This window comes from Taurulus bubalis (genome assembly GCF_910589615.1).
Source record: "Taurulus bubalis genome assembly, chromosome: 10".
Lineage (NCBI taxonomy): Eukaryota > Metazoa > Chordata > Actinopteri > Perciformes > Cottidae > Taurulus > Taurulus bubalis.
In genome coordinates this window covers 24,864,596-24,886,579 of record NC_136598.1, presented here as the reverse complement: position 1 = coordinate 24,886,579, position 21,984 = coordinate 24,864,596, and the positions used below count along the sequence as shown (strand labels likewise).

The 21,984-nt window shown below is 41.1% G+C and overlaps 2 protein-coding genes across 2 annotated transcripts in view; one reads left to right on the top strand and one right to left on the bottom strand.

Moving 5' to 3' along the window:
• Nucleotides 1–257, bottom strand: part of acsl3a (acyl-CoA synthetase long chain family member 3a) — a gene marked incomplete at both ends in the record, with an annotated part of 21,486 nt that extends 21,229 nt beyond the window's left edge. The window contains one exon of the mRNA XM_079225474.1: nucleotides 1–257. This exon is cut by the window's left edge and continues 118 nt beyond it. Within this exon, the coding sequence (XP_079081600.1) occupies nucleotides 1–257 (257 nt within the window).
• A 9,275-nt stretch (nucleotides 258–9,532) lies between these two features.
• Nucleotides 9,533–21,765, top strand: farsb (phenylalanyl-tRNA synthetase subunit beta). Its single transcript, XM_079224752.1, has 18 exons — nucleotides 9,533–9,616; nucleotides 10,032–10,087; nucleotides 10,272–10,426; nucleotides 11,272–11,344; nucleotides 11,450–11,565; nucleotides 12,329–12,479; nucleotides 12,563–12,671; nucleotides 13,151–13,221; nucleotides 13,319–13,380; nucleotides 13,721–13,772; nucleotides 14,533–14,594; nucleotides 15,936–16,143; nucleotides 16,229–16,309; nucleotides 16,600–16,692; nucleotides 17,240–17,357; nucleotides 17,674–17,826; nucleotides 20,572–20,719; nucleotides 20,987–21,765. The coding sequence occupies exons 1-18, from the start codon at nucleotides 9,559–9,561 to the stop codon at nucleotides 21,717–21,719; spliced, it is 2,499 nt and encodes an 832-aa protein (XP_079080878.1). The 5' UTR covers nucleotides 9,533–9,558; the 3' UTR covers nucleotides 21,720–21,765.
• The last annotated feature ends 219 nt before the right edge of the window (nucleotides 21,766–21,984 follow it).

Genomic DNA, 21,984 nt, shown 5'->3' with positions numbered 1-21,984 from the left:
GTGTCCACCCCGGGGCGCAGCGACGTGGCCAGCCTGTTGGCGGCGCTCACCGCTCTGTAGGGGCCCTCGGGGCGCCCCGGGGCCGAGCGGGCCTTCGGCCTCGCGGCCCGCTCCTCCTCGGAGCCGTGGCGGACCCCGCCGGGCCCGCAGAGCCGGCTGAGGACGTAGGAGGGCAGGAAGGAGACGGAGGTGTAGATCCACACCACCAGCTGGAAGAGGAGCAGCAGCGCCGGGTTCAGGGTCTCCTTCTGCTTCATGGCGGCGAGGAGACGAGGAGACGAGGGGAGAGAAAGAAGGTACAGTCGCTTCCTCTGTCCTTGTGTCCTTCTTTCTTTCAGACAGCTGTACTTAATGAAACGCCCTCAGGTCCACGCTGCCGGAAAACACATGACATTAACGCGGCGTGAGAGAGTGAACTTTTAGTTTCATGTCCTCACAATGATTCCTGAAAAGAGTCTCAACTCATTGAGAAAGAGAAAGAAGATGAGTCACATGCACTCTCACAGAAAGCAGAAGGGAAATTGAGTTACTGGCAGAGAAAGCGAGCGGCTCTGTGTTTCCAGCGTTCCCGTTCCTTCCTCCTGCGTAGAGAAACCAGTGTGAACAACCGTCAGTGTCTCGCAACAGAGAGAGAGAGAAAGAATAAGAAAGAAAAGCAGCAGGGAAAGCTGAGAAAAACAAACAAAAAGGAGAAGAAAGCAGAGGAGAGAAAGTGAAGAAATGGCCGAGAGGAGGCTTGTAACGGGTTTCTGAATGAGCTCATGTGAGGGACAGGAAGCTTCTAGGCCGAGAGGAACAGATGGAACAGAATCCTCTAAACCCGTTGGACTAAAACGTCGCTCAGCTTTAGGTCCAGGTGGGTTTCCTAGAAGAAGAGCGTAACCTTGGAGATACGAGCTGCGAGGTGATGGAGACGGCAGCCGTTGGAGCTGTCCAGGGTCCTGAAGTGAAGGGAGGTCAGGTTGAGGTTATCTGATCACCATGTTTCCTGTTGGCACTCGTTCTCCATGCGTACACGTAATTATAGTATTATTATTATTATTATTATCAATAAGAACAGTAATGAATAATTATATTAAATATAATAATTAATAATAATAATAATAAAAACTATAATTATATTAATGCTAATAATAAAAATAAAAAATAATAATAGATTCAAAAACAATAACGGTATGAATGCTAATAATAACCACAATAAAAATAATATATAAATAATAATAAAATCAAAAGACAATAATATTAATGTTAATAATAACCACAATAAAAATATATTAATAATAAAATCAAAAACAATAATGATATTAATGCTAATAATAATCACAATAAAAATAATATATAAATAATAATAATAAAATCAAAAAACAATATTGATATTAATGCTAATAATAATCATAATAAAAATAATATATAAATAATAATAATAAAATAAAAAACAATAATGATATTAATGCTAATAATAATAATCAGAATACAAAATATATTAATAATAATAATAAACCAAAAACAAGAACGATATTAATGCTAATAATAACCACAATAAAAAAAAGTTATTATTATTATTATAAAAACAACAAATAATGACGATTTAAAAAATAATAATAATAATGCATTTGATTTATATTGTGCTAAAAACAGCCGCAAATAATTACAAAAATAAAAGGAGGGCGACAACTAATGAATCACAGATGTCAATAAGCAGGTTTTGAAAAAGCGGCGTGAGGGAGGATGTGAGAGGTGTTGGGAGAGAGAGTCCCAGAGGAACGGTCAGCGATGGAGCAATGGTGGCTTTTAAGATGAAAAAAGACTCCAGTCTGCAGCTGCAGTCTTTCACGTTGTTATGTCACCATACATGTTGTGTTATCATCACGCAGGGCTGCAGTCTGCATGTTTAAAACACCATGTGAGAAATAACCATAACGCATAGTGACATTTTCTACACAGTCCATCAACTGTCAATCGTGCAGCTAAAAAAGAAGCATGGCCTCCTGTCAGAATGGTGTGAGAACACACACACACACACACGCACACGCACAGTGTGTATTCTAGCAGCAGTAATAATACATTATTCATAGGGGCTCATCTTGCTCCCTGGAGCATGCTAAACTGTCCACTGACGTGCTCTCGCCTCCCAAACACACTCGTCCCTTAAGTGTCCCTTTGAGACTCATAAAGAAATAAAGGTTTGTACCAGCGGGGTTCTCCCAGACTACCATCTGTTCCCTGTGGGACGTGGACTCTGCTGTTGTTCTGCTCGTCGGTTTCACGCTCTCCTTTGAATCTGATTTTGTTTTCGCAGAAAGTCAATGAGGAGGAAATAGAGGCCCTGGAGAACTAGTCTGAGCCACTGGGAGGAAGGAGCAGAGCAACAGCTGCTAGACTTCTTCTTCTGCTGTTGACAATGAGCTGCAAGAACAACTTAAAAGGTGCAAGATCCAAGATCTGGTGGCTAGCTAACAGTGCTAACAGTGTGATTTTGTTGTCGCCATCTTGGATTGCAGCTGTTGTCAGGTTTTTGCAACCGCTGAACAAAAGTGACCATATTTGAAATGCATTATGGTCTGTTTGACTCTAAATGACCATAATTTAATAAATGAACATCATGCTGTATTGAAGAAGACTTGAAACTAGAGATTGAGACATAAACTCATGTTTACAATGTTTACTGAGGGAATACATCAAGAGAAGTAGAGTCATTTATATAGACTTCTATACAACCAGAGGAGTCGCCCCCTGGTGGTCAGGAGAGAGAATGCAGCTTCAACACATGATGCATAGACTTCTATACAACCAGAGGAGTCGCCCCCTGGTGGTCAGGAGAGAGAATGCAGCTTTAACACATGAAGCATATACTTCTATACAACCAGAGGAGTCGCCCCCTGGTGGTCAGGAGAGAGAATGCAGCTTTAACACATGAAGCATTGACTTCTATAGAACCAGAGGAGTCGTCACCTGGTGGTCAGTAGAGAGAATGCAGCTTTAACACATGAAGCATTGACTTCTATACAACCAGAGGAGTCGTCACCTGGTGGTCAGTAGAGAGAATGCAGGTTTTAAGACACTTACGCATCAGGTTCACTCAACAGACCCGGAGGTTGCCGCAAGCTAACTAGTGGTGCATAGCACTAACATTGCACTAAAAGAAGCTTGCATATATAACACTCACACGGAGGGAGAGCGACTTCATTCTCTTGCTCAGGGAAACGTTACTCCACTACATCTTTAGTTGCTAGTTGTTTGCTGCTATATTGATGTTCAGAAAGGTAAATGCTGCTCCTTTAAATGCACCCGCCATTTAAATTTCCATTATCTTTTGCAAACTAACGGCTCAAATACTTGGTTTCTCATTTTAGTGGTATAGACTGAATCTGAAGGCTTTGCGATGTTAAAGACTGGTCAAAGTCTATAAGCTTTGTCGCTTGAAATAATGTTTTAATACGGGTCAAACTCCAGAAAGATGCTGTTGTTGTTGTGTTAATTAAACCCTGCGATTATTTCCATTACAACACTTTTGATCCCCGAGAATAAAATGCCAGAAATGTGCAAATTGCACGAGGAGATCTCTTTTCAATTGTTCGCTTCCTGCCGGAAGGTTATTAAAATGATTTCAAGGCCGAGAACACTCACATCCGAGAAGCTGCCAGTGAACATTGATTAATCCTCTATTTAAACGACCCACTAATCGTTTCAGCAGCGGCCAAAATTGGGGTACCGGGTCACAAGGGAGGGATGAATGCATGAATGAAGATAAGAGATGCACCTGTAATCACACCTGGTGCATCAGTGTGAGCAGAGCAACCACAACCACCTGCACAATGTCTTCCTTTCACTCTGTGGAAGTCTTGCAGCTGCAGATTAAAAACTTTGCACCACAGCTCGACACTCTTATACCTTTAATACGTGGCTTTACGCAACAAGCGGGCGCTTTGCAGGCTGGATTAATTGGGTAATATTGTGACATGGTCTGCGCGGTGGTGCGGTGAGCTGGCGTGTGTGTGTGTGTGTGTGTGTTAGAAGAGATTGTGTGAATGGGCTCTTTTGTGCGCTGACGTCATCGTATAGCTTTCGGCCCACTCTGCCGAGAGGGGAGGAAAGTTCAACATGGCCATTGTGGTGCAACGACTCGAGTCAGACTATGTATGTGTGTGTGTGTGTGTGTGTGGGCGTGTGGAGGTGCAGTACAGCTCTGCACACATTACATGCGGGCTATAATGCAGGTTATAATCGAGAGGTTGCAAAAGGGCAGCTGAGTTTAGTTTTGGAGCGAGAGAGTGAAACACAATCTGTTTGGATTATGTGGATCAGACGCAGCTTTTCACTTGTGTGCGAACATAAACTACACATTCCTTTCTCTACTGTATTTATAATGTGTACAACAGCTAAACCAATACAAAAAGTATGATAAAAGTCTCTTGTCAGTCTATTTTCATGTTTTAGAACATCCACAATGCTGCTGACTCGTTCCTCCTCACTTGCACGTCTATGAGAATATGGTCTCTCAGCAGGACGAGTGTGTGTCTGTGTGTGTGTGTGTGTCTGCGTGTGTGTCTGTGTGTGTTTCTCTAATCACATCGGACCATTCCTTGCACGACAATAGACCTCTGTCCGCGCCTCACTCGGTGACCGTGCATGGCCGCGTGGCCGCAGGTCGGCTCGCTCTCCGCTGAGCTCACAGATGTTTTCAAGGACGGAAAAGCACGAAGTCCTGCGGTGAGGTGACACAGAATTGAACTTCTGGCCTTTTTGATTAAAATAAATAAAAAAGTGTCCTATTATATATATATATATTATTTGATATATAAATATACACAATTATACATATTATTTGATATATATATATATATATATATATATATATATATATATATATATATATATATATATATATATACACAATTGTATATATATATTATTTGATATATATATATATATTATTTGATATATATATACACAATTATATATATTATGTGATATATATACACAATTATATATTATTGTATATATCTCTACCAAAAGATATATACACAATTATATATATTATTTGATATATAAATATACACAATTATATATATTATTTGATATATATATACATATATATACATACACACAATTGTATATATATATTATGTAATATATACACACAATTATATATATTATTTGATATATAAATACACAATTATATATATTATTTGATAAATGAATATACACAATTATATATATTATTTGAGATATAAATATACACAATTATATATATTATTTGATATATATATATATATATATATATATATATAGACACAATTATATATATTATTTGATATATATATATATATATATATATATATATATATATATATATATATATATATATATATACACAATTATATATATTATTTGATATATACAATGATATATATTAAATGAATATATACCAAAAAGTGTGAGTGTATGAGCTAGTCCACAACAATAGAAACATATGGTGCATTTAGATGTCGTTATAATGCGTTATAAACAATGAGCTGCAGATGTTCAGGCTGCAACACCCAGGCTACTGACGAGGGTCAACCACGGCGAGTCAACTTCCGGTTTAGAATTTCAAAACAAAAGATTATTAAAAAACAATGCTGTCAGTGATTAATTGTATCCTCATTTAATGTGGAAAAACGATGTTTAAGGCGAGGTGATTTCCGCATTTAGTTAAAAAATAAAAAAGTCTGTACATAAGCTGCATTTGTGTCTAAAGATGTAATGTAGTATAACAGCAAATAAAATACATTTTTAAATGATAAATTAGAAGCACACACGTGCACCTGAGAGACCCGACAAGGAACACATAAATAAACTCACCTCGCTGTCATTCATCCGGGCTGCAGCAGCGGAGAGAGACGACTCCCGACATGCACCGGCTCGCGTCCAAACGAGCCCGGAAGTGACACGCGCGTCGTGCGGCTGAGCCGTCTGTACGGGAGGGAGGGAATTCCCTGCGTTGTGATTGGACGAGACGAGGTGGCGCGTGCAAGGGGCGGGGCTAAGATTGGAAAGGAGGGTACTGGGGGGTTCAGAAGGAGCTAGAGGCCACGCGCACGCACTGTCGCACGCGCACCCAGACTCAGGACAGCATTGATGTTAAAGCTGCGCGTGTGATTGTGATGCTTGTGCAATATTAATATTAATGCACTGTTCATAATACTAGTTATATTTATTCTCTCTCTCTCTCTCTCTCTCTCTCTCTCTCTCTATATATATATATATATATATATATATATATATATATATATATATATATGTATATATACATATATATGTATATATATATATACACATATATATATATATACTGTGTATATATATATATATATATATATATATATATATATATATATATTTCAGTATTGTAAATGTTACTGTTTTCTACTGTTTATTATTTATATTACTTGTTTTGATTTTTTATTATGTCTCTAGATAGATAGATAGATAGATAGATAGATAGATAGATTGATGGGTGGATGGATGGATGGATGGATGGATAGATAGATGGATAGATGGATAGATGGATAGATATACTTTATTCAAATTAGTTTGTCACAGTAGCAAGCAACTTCCATAAAATGAAAAATACATAATAGATATCAGGAATGAAACATACTCAATATATACAATATCTATTCTATGCTAATATTATTATTATGATTATATACATATTTTTTAATGTCTTGCATTGTGGACCTGACCCATATTAACTGGGGCATTTACTCTTTTTGTTGAGTCACGGTTACAGCCCAGTGTGACACGTGGTCTGCATGTAAACCAGGAGGAGGGCTGCAGGTTCATCGTGACCCGTCACACCAGCACCGCCCCGGTCATGCAGACCTAGACACAATGTCCACCTCTCCTTTGACCCAGATAGTGTAATCCATAAAAGCTCCCGCCGAGCCCAAAACACACCCATGCATACACATGCAAAGTCACCAAAAGGCCTCCTCACGTGTTTGTTTAGGCCGTGAGTGGAGCCCTCGGCACACAATGCTGACGACGGAATGCAGTTTATCTCGTCTTTACTCTCCAACTGATTGTGCAATACTGTTGTCATATTGGTGTGCCTTATTTTATATATTTCTTATACTATTAGCATTTATAGCAATGTTCTGTTGTCTTCTTAACTCTAATGCTAATTATTTTTACCTTTGGTTTATTGTAATTCTGTGTAAGGAGCACCTAGCAAAATAAGTTTTTTTCTGTGCATATGAGAATACAAATATCTCTCTATCTCTAATTGTAGGAGCTATTTATTGAATACGTTATTTTTATTCACAAGTAGTATTGTTTAATTATAGTAGTTTTCTTATTTAGGTTAGAACTTTTGATGTACTAGGATAGTTTTTTCTTTTGATAGTTTTTAGTTTAATTATTTTTTGTTGTTGTTTACTTAGTCTTTAGATTGGTTATTGGTTTATTAATTGGGTAAATGCTGAGGGCACCTGAGGTTTAAATATAGGAGTAGGCGGGTACAGGACCAGGATGCACCTGGGTAGGCCTATGGTTTTTATTATGGTTTTTTTTTATTAACGGGACAAATGGCCACTATGCATGTCATGCATTATGAAAAAAACTTTTATTTTGGTACTTTTTTGGTACTTTTATTTTGGTACTTTTTTCATGTGGGCTGCTGTATAGTCATGGATATAAGAAGGAGCTATGTGACTCACTCTGCAGGGTCATGCGGAGGCAGTGTGATGTGCTGTGGAGACAGAAAGACACGCAGATGGCAGAATGACCAACACACTCCTTACTGGAAGAAATGAAAAGGTGGAATGAAGCGTTGAGCCTGCTGTCTCCACCACTCCATCATCTGATCACTAGAAGGAGGAAATAGTTAACTCCTTATTTCATGATGAGATAGGTAGCAGTTTAAACCACCGAATCAGAAAACTCAATCAGATTCTTTCAAATTCATAATTTGAAAGAATCTGACGCTAAATGTTCACAATACAAATATTCAATGCAAAGGTTGTTCTTTTAACCGTTTATTTTAATGAAAGAAATTCATGATAATCCTTCCATCTGCCATCTCTCATATGAAGATGTTATATTGTGTGCTACAATCTGTTCTCACATTGTGAACAACTGCCTTGACTCTGTGTGCATCTTTATTTGCATTCAGCCTCTTTTACCGGATTCTTTGCTGCCTTTCTCGATTAAAATCCTTGAGAACGTGGCCTTCAGGCAGCTTTACATGTTTTTTGTCTCCAGAATGGCTTTCACCGTGAAACACTCCACTGAGATTCCTCTCCTCCGGCTGACAAATAGTATTTGAATGCACCGTGACTCTGATTCAGCCCTCTATACCGCTATGTCCTTCAGTATTAGTCATGCATGCAGTAGAGGAACAAGTATATTCAGATCATTATCAGCAACAATATTCATTGTGCAGTAGAAATGTATCCTGTCAGTGTTTTACATGATGTTTCTGGAGTAATATTCATCCTGCATTAATGTATATATTGCATTTTACTGTAGATGTTTGTTTTTTTAACTCCTTTGCGTACTGTTGGCCAGTTTAATCTACAGGAGTGCATCATATTCCATAAGATCATAATGGTGTGTATGCTGTTTCCTGCTTTGTGATGATGCTGATCCAAGAGGGTTATAGTTTATTTAGTTTAAGAAATAGGAGAAGTTTCTCAACCCATATACACTTCATCCTTCATAAACATGTACACATCTGGAAATACTAAAGCTGTCAAACAAGGTAAAAAGTAGAATATTTCCCCCAGTAGAAGTTTAAAGTTGCACAATAGGTAAATACTCAAGTAAAGTGCCTCAAATTTGTACTTAAAGTACTTGAGTAAATGTACTTCGTTACATTCCACTGACTATGTGATGTCACTGATGTTAAACTGTTTTAAACTTTCAATTCATTGTGCACTTAGTTTTTCTCTTTTTTTCCACTATAGTGCTCTAATGACTGGAGAGCACTTTGTAATTATAATTATTAGTGTTATTATATTATTACATTTTTGTAAAGAAAAGGATATTCTTTACCCTATTTTAGTTCACATACAAATTATCAATATTAATTATGGATTAATTTTTTTTAAGACTATTAGAACAATGCAACAACACATAAATATCAATAATCAATATAATTATTATTTTATATTATTCATTATTTATTTAAAGAAAAGGATATTTGTTACCCTATTTTAGTTCACATTCAAATTATGAATATTAATTATGAATTATAAAACTGTATTAGATAACAATGCAACAACAAATAAATATATAAATAAAGGTTATGTTAGTTACATTTCTCCTTTCAGAACTCCTTAATACAGCAATGTATCCTACTTCTCTTAATACAGCATGGAAAATAAGTCATGGGAGACAATATACCTCATTTCTGATGTCATTAATTACAATGAATTGTACATTGTAAACATTGTACATGCACAAATGATTTGTTTCTAGTTTACCTGCATTTCGCTCAGGCACCGCTGCAGACAGCTACAGCCCGGCTAGTGGGGTCCTTCCGCGCTGCGTTGAGGAGGATTAGCAGCCAACATGCCGACTGTCGGAGTCAAAAGGGATCTTCTGTTCAAAGCTTTGGGCAGAACATACAGTGAGTCGTGTTTACAACATATTCAAGTATTGAACAAACACGTCTGCCCGGTTTTAAAACGTCAGTTTGTCTATAAAAGACAAAGAAAGTCAGAATACTGCCTAGAAATCACGAGCCTGATGGCTAGCAAAGCAGCAACGGCTGCGCACGAGCGGCTAATTTTACCAAGTTAAAGTTATCTGGCTTTAATGAAACCTTCTTAAATGAGACACACATTGTTTTTATAAGAGCATTCTACCCAAATATGAATTTTAATATTAACACATGTCTCCTGATAATGAGAAAGTGGTCTTCGTTAGCCGTCTGACGTCTCTGAGTTTGACGTCAACGTGATTGCATCATTCTGCCTGTCATTTAATATATAAAGCAGTTTGTTATTGTTGTTGTTGTAATACATGTTTGTTTCTTCTTTTAGCCGACGTGGAGTTTGACGAGCTCTGCTTTGAATTTGGGCTGGAGCTGGATGAAATTGTGAGTGAAAGCAACATAAATAAATGGATGATTAAAAGTGAATTCACACACACACACACACACACACACACACACACACACACAGACACAGACCCTGTGTTTGACAAGGCACGTAGCCCAATGGTCTGCTTGTGCATTTGTGTTAAAAAACACTAGTAACCAGTGAGCTCTGCTCTGCTTCCAGACCTCGGAGAAGGAGATCATCAGCCGGGAGCAGGGCGACTGCAAGGCGTCGGGGGCGTCCGACGTCATCCTGTACAAGATCGACGTGCCGGCCAACCGCTACGACCTGCTGTGTCTGGAGGGGCTGGTCCGTGGACTGCAGGTCTTCAAGAACAAGTGAGTGTGAAGCCCGTGATGCTCCAACTGGCCAGAACCACCAGAAAGTGAAGGATGAGTTCTAAGTGCAGGCAGCGGTTGACCCGTTTTATTCGGTGGCGACACGACGCAGAAGCCTTTTGCAAATTTAAAAAGATGGATGTGTTGACGGCTGATGGGTTTTAAAACATTCTTGTGGTTGACTGTGTGGTTGAGGCTTGCTTAAAGTTACTGTGAGGAACTTTTAACTGGTTGGAAAGCGATTTAATAATGATGCCTTTTTTTATGACCTACAACAGTAAACGTGATTGGCTATTTCTATATAGTTATTCTTAATGCTTGACATTGGTCCAGAAACTCCTTCAGCGGGGCCTCCAGCAGAGACCAGTCCACCGTGGACAGACCCAGACCCGGCAACTGGAGAACCAGAACCGGGACTGTACGTAGCAGACTGTCAGACCCTGCTGCAGTAGAATTAGGGGTTTTCTAAAGGGACCCTGGTGCTCGGAAACAATACCGCTTTAGTCCACAGGTGGCGCCAGAATCAACACTACATGAAAGTTCCTTCCAGTAACTCTGATTCCAAGCTGCTGCTACATTATTGGTGAAGTGCATGTGTTACGCCCCTGAAAAAGGGGGATAAATAATCACTAAAGTGATAATGGTGTCTTTTTCTCAGCAAGGACTTTACTGTAATGAGGTAAAAGTATGTGGGCGGAGACTAGAGCTATCGATCAAGACCACTATGTAGATCACAGTTATATCTATCTTATACACGTGCTATTTATAACTTTGTTAACTTGCTAAGAGTGCACATCTTTCAACTTTTCACACATGCATACTTAGAGATTGTGTTTGTGTTGCAGGTTGGAGGCGCCTCGCTACAGACGGGTCGGCCCACTCAGCGGGGAGCCTCAGAAGCTGATTATTACCAAGGAGGTGGGTTAATGGCTAACGAGCAAGTTTGTGGCCATTAGTTTGGTTTTATGAATATTATATAAACGTGTGTCTTATTATGCGTTGATCATGATTGTGTATGTGCAGACGGCGGCCGTGCGGCCCCATGCCGTGGCGGCCGTGCTGAGGAACATCACCTTCACACAGGAGCGCTACGACAGCTTCATCGAGCTGCAGGACAAACTCCACCAGAACGTCTGCAGGTCAGATTAGTTGTTTTTCAAAAGTAACTGCAGGAAAGTTTGCAAGACTATAAGCCTTTTTAATAGTTATATAGTATATATATATCATGAATATTTTCAGTCTCAAAATGGAAAAACGCCTCAACATTTCATTAGAAAAACACGTGTAAAATATTCATTTTCTGTGATATTGTTATCTGCTTTTTACTTAGACTAGAAAAGGCTTCAGGCTATGGTCCCATTGTGTTTTCCAGTCCATACGTCCCATTTATAGTCATCTACAGGCATCTATTCACAAAGAAATGTTCAGGCGGAAATAAAAACCTTATACTTTAGTGTGTTCAAACTTATATAACTCAGTGTCAGCAGCACTTAAAGTGATTCAGACTATTGAGGGAAAAAAGCTTCAGATTGTTACCTTTCAAAAGAGACCAAGACCATGCATTTACTCCAAATAGTTCAAGTACAGCTTGCAATTTACTTTGGGTATACCTGGATAGGCGTTTTTCGTCAAATTTTACAGGAATGTTAAGAGGTTAAGGATGTAATGTCTGCAAATTGTGATAAATGTGAGAACAAATAATGCTTTCCAAAGAATCAAGTCAGGTAAATATGTTACTATTTAAAGGACAGTGCTTGTGTCATTTAAAGAGACCAAAAGCAACGGCGGAAAAACTTTATTCAGCTTTATTTTATGCCACAGAACTCCGTTGGTACCCTGCTCACACCACAATGATTGTCATTTTAAAATAAAACACTCTTTTTACCATGCTCATTGATGCAGGAAGAGGAGCCTGGTGGCCATCGGGACTCACGACCTGGACACCGTCTCCGGTCCGTTCACGTACACGGCCAAACCCCCGGCAGACATCTGCTTCAAACCCCTGAACCAGACCAAGGAGTTCACCGCCACGCAGCTCATGAGCCTCTACAAGGTGAAGGCCGGCGGGGAGACGAGCCGCTTGTCTGTCGGAGCGCCGCTAACCCCGCTCTCTGCTGCTCTTTGTGCCTCAAACAGACGGACAGCCACCTGAAGCATTTCCTTCACATTATCGAGGACAAGCCCGTGTACCCCGTCATCTACGACAGCAACGGGGTCGTCCTGTCCATGCCGCCCATCATCAACGGTGAGTTCTGGCTCTGTCTGGCTCTGTTTGCTGTTAAAAACACATCTTTTCCGACTACACCTTGAATAAAGAAAGTAGCACTTGAATGGCACTTTATAGTTTGGCCGCCTTGAAGAAATTGTGCCTTCTCGTTCTGCATTTGTACTCGTGGTTGAATGCACTTTTTATAAGTCGCTTTGGATAAAAGCGTCAGCTAAATGAAATGTAATGTCTGTTTTCTGCCTCTGCTGCACACAATAGACGCTCTGCCAGTAGATTGTGAGCTTGGAGACATCAGATAGACAGAATTATTCAAGCTGGCACAATTACATAGTTTCATGCTTTTTAAACCCAATAGTAACCAGAAAACTATCATTTTAAAAGCACATGCTAGTGTTAAAATGAAACTTTTGAATTCCAAGATGATAAAACACCTCATAATATGTGATTCAACCTGTTCTTATCATAATTAAATATATTTTTTTGTTTTTTTTCCCCAGGTGACCATTCAAAGATCTCGCTAAAGACGAAGAACGTCTTTGTGGAATGCACGGCCACGGACCTGACCAAGGTACCTCAGAGAAGTCCCTTTCATGTGCTCGTTCGGTCCGGACCGCTGGCTTTAACTCCTCCTCTTCCTCCTCTTCTTCTTCTCTCGCTCCCTCCAGGCGAAGATCGTGCTGGACATGATGGTGACCATGTTCAGCGAGTATTGCTCGCAGCCGTTCACGTAAGTCGTGCGTCGGGCTCCGGTGAGACAGTTTGAGGACGGACATGACGGCGTTGATGTTATCTGTGGTTTCTTTGTCACGGAAGATGTTTTTTCAATCAGCTGAAAGCCCTTTGTGCAATATTTCTTTTCATCTTCCAACAACATTGGCCCAGCGTTAACCAACTCTAATTAGCAGTATTACTTAAAGTCATGTAAAAATGGTTTTGTGACCTATATACAAGATACTGGTTTATTCTCTTCATATTGAGTGATGAAATATTCCCAAATCTATCATAAGATATCCATAAAAGACTGTTAGAGTGAGGGTGATATTCTCTTCTGTTTCGTGCTCTTTCAGGGTGGAGGAGGCTGAGGTGGTGTACCCAGACGGAAAGACCTGCAAATACCCAGTAATGTATTCACTACAGTCATCTGGTTCTGTGTCTTCTTTTTCTTATGTTGTTACATGGCAACAGACATTTTTTTGTTGCTTTAATTTACCATAATTAAGTAAATGTTGATTGCACGACATTATGGCTGCAGAATAATTAGATGGATAGATAGATGTATCCGTTATTCATCCCCAAGGGGAAATTAATTTGTCACAGTAGCAAAGCAACTTACATAGAAGACCCAAAAAGAAATGTCAGGAATGCAAAAATACTCAATATATGCAATGAAACAGCAGAGCGGATTTATTTAGACAATTAAACGATAAAGAAAGTGCAAAAATGCAAAGTATGTGCAGTGTATATGAAGTGTACATAATTATGTAACAACAAGACGAGAGAGAATAGACCTTTTTTAGTTTTCTCTGGTAGCTAAAAATAGTTTTCCAAGTTACCAAAAGAGTATATCGATGCAAATTCTTTGAAGATAATACCCGGAAGTATCGGAGCGACCTCAGAAAACAAAGTGCAGTGTGTTCTGTGAGGTGTTGCCAGCTTTTCCCCATTTGAAAGTAGCTAGCAGTAGCTGCAAAAAATGGCTAAAATACACTCGTTGGCATATTGGTGTCGGCTGCATCGGTTGATTCCTCTGAGCAGCATTGGAAATGAATTACAATATTAATATAGTTGAATACATTTCTTGCCTTTTCACCTTTTTATGATCTGAATAAAAGTGTGTCTCCTTCTGCCGTCTCCTAATCCTCTGCTGTGGTACTTTTAGGAGCTGGCGTACAGGAAGGAGAAGCTGTCCAGCGGCTTCATCAACCGAAAAGTTGGCATCAAGTGAGTCATTTGGACCTCAAGGACGAGTAAAAGATATGCAAAGAGCCTGCAGGTTAATGTTCAGACAGACTTACTACCGGTAGTTTGATTGTCTAACTCAATCAGCCGTAAAACTAATCTTTTCTTTGCAAAGCTTATAATGTTAATTTGTATACGAGAAGGACAGAATATAAGAAACCCCTCAGGATATTGCAGTCTAACACGGAATCACTACTAACTACGTTGTTGATTGAAAACCTCTATAAGGTGCTAAATTGCATTATTAGAACAGTTTCATGTCCTTATCTTAAACTTCTCTTTTAGAGATTTTCTCATTTGAGTTTTCCAAGTTTCCAGATTTAAAGAATTCTCAAGTGTTTGCATAGGTTTTAGTCACAAAAAGAGGGATTTGACAGTGTGGAGGAACCCGGCAGACAGAAACCCAACAGATGCAGCAGTTTTAAGTATGAGCAGCGTCGTCAGAGCAGCGCTGCACGGTGGGACGGAAACATAGACGTGATGAAACGAGCTGAAGCGAAGCGGTTCGTGACCTGGATGGGATGTGGTGGAGAGGACGTGACTTTCATGGCGTCTGAGCCTGAATGTGAGGTCGTGTTTCTGGGACGGAGGAGAGGACGTGACGCCAGAGGCAGCTGTCTCCTCATCACTGAACTTTAGCCTTTATGGTTCCGAAATATGCCCCAAAGATAATGGAAAAGAAAAGGGAATAAAACAATATAAATGACAAATACGTACAAGAGTGGTCTGAGGATCGTCGTTCAGATGGAACTGATTTAGAGCTTTAAATGTTAATGCTTTTTCTGTTTCATGCTTTACCATGTAAGTGTCTTTGAGTGCTTTTTAAAGCATTGCTTTTATTATTATTATTATTATTATTATCAGTGCATTCTTATGGAATCAGGCAGACGCTTGAGTACAAACCGGGTCAAAAAATTCGGCAACGCTGGCAGAAAATACAAATAATGGTAAAAGTGTCATCCATAGTTCTAACACTTACTACTTAGTTTTTATAATCCCATCAGAAGACGACCACGTGTGAAGCTTTCTGCACATTCATAACAACTTCCTGTCTGTGCAGAGAAATAAACAAGAAAATAAACAATTTAGAACCGGAGAAAGTTGTTTAAAGTTTGCTTTAGAATATTAAGAGTCGAAAGGAGTCTTTATAGCAGAATAATCCCATAAAATAATAGTCAAAGAACACATTCTGTCTGATTTTCCATCCCAAGATAGAATTTAGTGTAAATTATTCATTTTGCTCTTCCGCTTCACAAACAGTCAAAACATCTGCTTTTAAAAAAAAAAGAAAAAAATCAATCTCTTGGTTTGTTCTCCCGGCAGCGAGTCGACTGAGACCATCGCCCAGCTGCTGACCAAGATGTGCCTGCGCTCCGAGGTCACGGGGGTCGGCGACGAGATCGAGGTGGAGATCCCGCCCACGCGCTCCGACGTCATCCACGCCTGCGACATCATGGAGGACGCCGCCATGGCCTACGGGTTCAACAACATCCCGTACACCACGCCGGGCACCTACACCATCGCCAACCAGGTGTGTGTGGGACCAAATAGCATCTCATCCAACATGGGGTGTGTGTGTGTGTGTATTCTTATATATTTTCTCCGCGTGTTCACAGTTCCCACTGAATAAACTGACGGAGCTGCTGAGACAAGACCTGGCAGCTGCTGGATTCACGGAGGCCCTCACCTTTGCCCTAGTAAGACGAAGACTCAAGGACACGCATGTTTTTGAGGGGGAAGGAATAACAGTCTTCCTCCTTTTCAGCTTTTTTCATTTAAAAAAAAATAAAATTCATAAGCAGAAAAACTCGCCCTCTGAGGGTTTCGGGTGAGCAGTAGCTTACGGCGGCTAATGTTAGCAAACTTTGCATAAAAGGCATTTGAGCTCTGTAACTTTACGACTGAGCTGTTCGTGCTGTAAGTTAGATTATAAACATTTGGCATCCCATAATCAATCAGTGAAAATGTCTCTTCTCTCTTCCTGTAGTGTTCTAAAGAAGATATATCCGACAAGCTTGGAAAGAAGATTTCTGAGATCCGGGCGATTCATATCGCCAACCCCAAGACGGCGGAGTTCCAGGTAAAGAAGAATATAAATATGTAATATAAATTAAACTCTACAAAGCTTTAATGTGTTGCATGTGAAGCAGCTCTGTGACCTCAGCAGCATTGTTTGAACCAGGAGGAAAATAGATGCATTCATACATTTTTAGAGCTATCTTCACAAATTGGTTTAAAAAACAAAACCATAAACCAATGCATCTGAATTTGTCTTGGTAATCGTTAATAGTATTTTATTGCACAAAATTACGCAACATAATTTTCAGGTTGCAATATTTTTTTTTTCTCCTTCAAACATATTTGAATACACCTGCAAATATTCCCATTGGATCAAGAAACATTTGCTCCTTTTTTCTCAGTACATCATTTTATGAATGAGGAAAATCTCTAATTAAAAAGAGACAATCATGCAGGAATGTTTTGAAAAGTCAAAACCAGAAAATGAAGTGTCTGGTGTCCACGCACTCTTGTGAAGTGTTGTTGTTATTTCTCCAGAAGGGGGCGCCCTTGTCCTCTCTGAAATACTGTTGCTAGTGTCCAGCTTCACCTCCGTTTGTCACCACCAGGTGGCGCGCACCACCTTGCTGCCCGGCCTGCTGAAGACCATCGCCGCCAACCGGAAGATGCCGCTTCCCCTCAAACTGTTTGAGATATCCGACGTGGTTCTGAAGGACGAGACCAAAGGTGGGCGTCTGCGTCACACCCTTAAAAAATGTTAAATAACATAAATAATAGGTTTTTTGTTTGTTTGAAACGTCATTCAAATGCCAGGATGTACATTTTTAGTTGAAGAGCTTATCAAAGACACCCATTTCTCTATAAATGTAATAAAATAAACCCCAAAAAGCATCTTTTCCATTGTATCAGATGGGGATTGCCACTCACAAGCACACCTATTGAAATAAAACCCCGATATTGACGTTATTTCCGTGTAAGTTGCCGGTCTAGCTCTGTTCTCACTGTGCCCCGACGCTCCCTTTCTCCTCTTGCCGCCCACCAGATGTCGGGGCGAGGAACATCCGGCGTTTCTGCGCCGCGTACTACAACAAGAGCCCCGGCTTCGAGGTGATCCACGGCCTGCTGGACCGAACCATGCAGCTGCTGGCGGTGAAGCCGGGCCGCGGGGACGGGTACCACATCCAGGCTGCCGACGGTAAGGAGCCTCGAGGGGGGGGGGGACTGTGCTTCAGAGTCGCCGTTGTGGCAAATTTATTTTATTTATTTTATTAAAGAAATATTTGATTAAAGAAATATTTTATTTAAAACTTTATTTTATTTAAAATTTTATTTAAAACTTTATTTTATTCATTTTATTTATTTAAAAATGTATTTACTTAACATTTAATTTATTTAAAACTTAATTTATTTTATATAAATATTTATTTTATTTATTTTATTAAAGAAATACTTTAGTAAAGAAATATTTTATTTTATTTAAAACTTTATTTTATTCATTTTATTTAATTAAAAATGTATTTATTTAACATTTAATTTATTTAAAACTTCATTTATTTTATATAAATATTTATTTTATTTTAATATACTTTATTGGTATACAGGGATCAGATGGTATTTAAATTTGTTTGTGTGTTGATCAATTTACAATAGTAAGGAAGAAAAAAACAGGAAAGTAAAGCAAACAAAGTCGAGTAAAAAATTAGAGGAAATACAAATGATAAAAAAAATATAATATTATTATAATAATAATACAGATAATGAGTCCAAAACACACATCTGATATCTTGAGCCTGGATTACATTACGGGGAGGAGAGAACCCCGCGTTTATTTACTCTCCGTGCTCGTGAGGTAATAAATCAGGATTGTGTGTCGTGTTTCATTGAGAACAGTTAGGGATGTTGTGACGAAACATTTTAATATCATTTTATATCATTGTCAGTTTAAAAAAAAAATATTAAGCGGAGTATGTATGAATGAACTAGTTAAAATAGCATCACCACCCGTTTTCCCAGAGAGACTCTCATGCATCATTTTGAGTTTTGTATTTCTCGCTCGGTCCTTCCTCTCTCTCTCTCTCTCCATCCTATCTACCTCTCTCTCCTCCTTGCCTTGAACACTCCAAGGTCACGCTGCAGGATGTCTACTGTGTCGGCCCGTTCAGACTGCAAATCAATGGGCTCAAGTATCAGTTTGGAGGAGGAGGAGAGCTGATGCAGTGCAGTAACACACTTTCTATCGCTCCACTCTCTCCACACCATTATCTCCACCTCCCTCTCTCCACACACACATGTCAGCGTGTCCTTGACCCCATTACAAGGTCGTGACCCCGGACTAAGAGCTCACCTGACGCACCGGGGCCGCCTCTCCCATCACTGAGGGAATACATGTCAGCGAGGAAGAGGAGGAGGAGGAGGAGGAAGAAACCACTTAAGAGACAGACGCCCTTGTTTCACTTAACAGCTGTGTCCAATGCAAAGTCTTGGCCCACTCTCTCTTTGTCCGGAAAGAGACCGTCATGGTCATTTTTTCCTCAGTAATTGACCTCTAAGTGATTTTGAAGGTCAGTACCGATGCGCTCGCACCTTTTAGCCACTTCAGCAGGAACGAACGCAACATCCATGAAGGTTGAAATGGAAAACTTAAAGTTTTTACTTCTTTTAAATATATATCTTTTTTACGATCTTTACTTTGACAATCTCATTGATGTCATAACCAGCAGAAATGATGTCCAAAACTATTAAAACAAGACCTGGAATCATCTTTTTTTAACACATTTGAGCCCAGACGTTCTTTTCAATATGAAAAAAAGCCTCCAACGCTGCAACCGAGGTCCTAAAACTCGCGTGATTTTTGTAATTTAGTTTTATATCGGTCATCTGATCCGACCGCCTGCCTCTGGTTTCCGCTGAGAGCTTTTCTGTAAGGAGAGAGAGAGAGAGAGAGAGAGAGAGAGAGAAAGAGAGAGAGAGAGAGAGAGAGAGAGAGAGGGAGAGGGAGGTTTTCATTGACTGATTGGTTATTTAAGATGTACCGGAGCTATTTATATACATGGTTGCCATGGCGTCACGGTCAAGGTACGAATGGGCGACGGGAGAACCGACGCGGGTTCAGCCCATGTGAGTCGTAAGCATCCATCCATTGTGGTGAGTGAGCAGTGGGCTGTGGAGCCCATTAGCAAGGCAGCGTGGGAAGGAGCAGTGCACCATGGGAGAAGGCCATATGTGTGTGTGTGTGTGTGTGGGGCCGTTGTCTTGGCAACCCCTCCCGTATCTCGGGAAATCTCTGACAAGTCCGTCTGTGTTTTTTTTAATAAACAAAGGGATCCTCTCGCTTTGACGAGGGCTGTTTTGGCTTTGAAAAAAAAAGTGACCTTCACTCCCAACACACATATTGGACCTCCATATTTGAATAGTGGATGAACACACAGAGAAATCTGTCCCGCCCACACTGTGGGATCGACTCGCAATCTCAAAACCGCCACTCCATTCTCAAAAACACCATCAATGCTTCTTTACAAGTGTAGAAATGTGTGCTCATGTTGCAACTACACATCAAACAGACGGCATGCTGGGTAGTTGGATAGTAACACGCCGGTCCAAAAATAGTTTACAATACAAAACTGGCGGAGGTTTCTAAAAAGGATGCGAGGCGCGAGTAAAATAAGGACTAAAGTGCTAAAATGCACATTTGTGGTTATTTTGCAAAAGCATAACTTGACATTTTTTAAATCAATAATATCACGACGTCATCTATCCATCAATGTGTGTGGCTCTGAACTCTAAGCCCGCCCACTTTTTTTAGCAATCCAATCAAATGCGACGGATTTAAATCCCCCCCCCTTGTTCCTGTGCACGTCTCACACGGGGGAATATACTCGCAGCATAGAAGCTAATTTCAGGATAATGATTAATTTTACGTTTTATTTTTCGTCTCTCCTAGATTCCACCTTTTTCCCCGGTCGCTGCGCGGAGATCTTCGTCCGTGGGAAGAGCGTCGGGCGCCTCGGGGTCCTCCACCCGGACGTCATCGGCCGCTTCGAGCTCACCATGCCCTGCTCGGCCCTGGAGATGGACATCGAGCCCTTCCTGTGATTCCTAAGCCTAAACTCTAAGCATGCGCGGCGGTTTAGACTATTCCATGAGGCTGTATACTTTTGATGAGTGTGCATGACGTGCATGTGTCATCATTGTGTTTTATACATCAGTAACGAGGCTGTTTCTGCTCAAAAAAGGCAGCAGGATTAAAGAATAACATCAGCATTGTGTTGTGATGTGAGTGGTTTGCATCTGCGTGTGCCGCCGCGGTTATTTAGTGCATGGTAGCTCGGTGACTCATCACCTGTTGGTTCTTCCAGTGGCAGCACTGCAGAAGTCACCCTCTCTCACGACGTCCCCGCGCAGGAAGCCGTGAAGCGCGAGGCGGCGCCCGCCCGGCCGGCCTCCACGAGGACCGCGTTCGGGGACGTGAGCGCGCCGGCCGGCCTCCGGGCGCTCGACGATTTTTTGGCGGATAAAAGCTACCTGGAGGGCTTCGCGGCGTCGCAGGCGGACGCGGAGATGTTCGACGCCCTGCCGTCCGCTCCCGCCCCCGCCCTCCGCCACCTGGCGCGCTGGTACAACCACATCAAGTCCTTCCATGGCGAGAGAGACGGCCTCCCGGCGGCGAGGAATCGGCTCGTCCTCCCGGCGAACGCCGACGACGACGACGACATTGACCTGTTTGGCTCGGACGACGAGGCCGAGAGCGCCGAGGCCGACCGGGTCAAGCGGCAGCGCCTCGCCGAGTACGCCGCCAAGAAGTCCAAGAAGCCGGCGCTCGTCGCCAAGTCGTCCATCCTGCTGGACGTGAAGCCCTGGGACGACGAGACGGACATGGCCGAGCTGGAGGCGCGCGTCCGCGGCGTCGCCATGGACGGGCTGCTGTGGGGCCGGGCCAAGCTGGTGCCGGTGGGCTACGGCATCGTGAAGCTGCAGATCGGCTGCGTGGTGGAGGATGACAAAGTGGGCACGGACCTGCTGGAGGAGGCCATCACCGCCTTCGAGGAGCACGTGCAGTCCGTGGACGTGGCCGCCTTCAATAAGATCTGAAGTGATGCCAGCCCTCAAAACATCAAATAAAGCCGCTGTAACTTTTGACTTCCAGCTTGGAGTCTTTTCTTTAAGGGGTCATGTTTTTATTAAGTAACCAGCGCTCACAGACTTCCTCTCTGTGGATGTCGACGCTTGTAAATGTGGTCTGACGGGTGCCTTCAAACGCTGCCGTAGCAAATACAGGTTAACTCTTTCATCGCCGAGCTGCTCCTGAACATACAAGCCGGTCCAGAGGGAGGAGTTTCAGTTGAACTGGTTTTAT

Coding starts and splice junctions, on each gene's coding strand:
- farsb (XM_079224752.1), top strand. CDS start 9,559: ATGCCGACTGTCGGAGTCAAAAGGGATCTTCTGTTCAAAGCTTTGGGC. Junction 12,672..13,150: donor CATGCCGCCCATCATCAACG/GTGAGTTCTGGC, acceptor TTTTTTCCCCAG/GTGACCATTCAAAGATCTCG. Junction 20,720..20,986: donor ATGGACATCGAGCCCTTCCT/GTGATTCCTAAG, acceptor TGGTTCTTCCAG/TGGCAGCACTGCAGAAGTCA.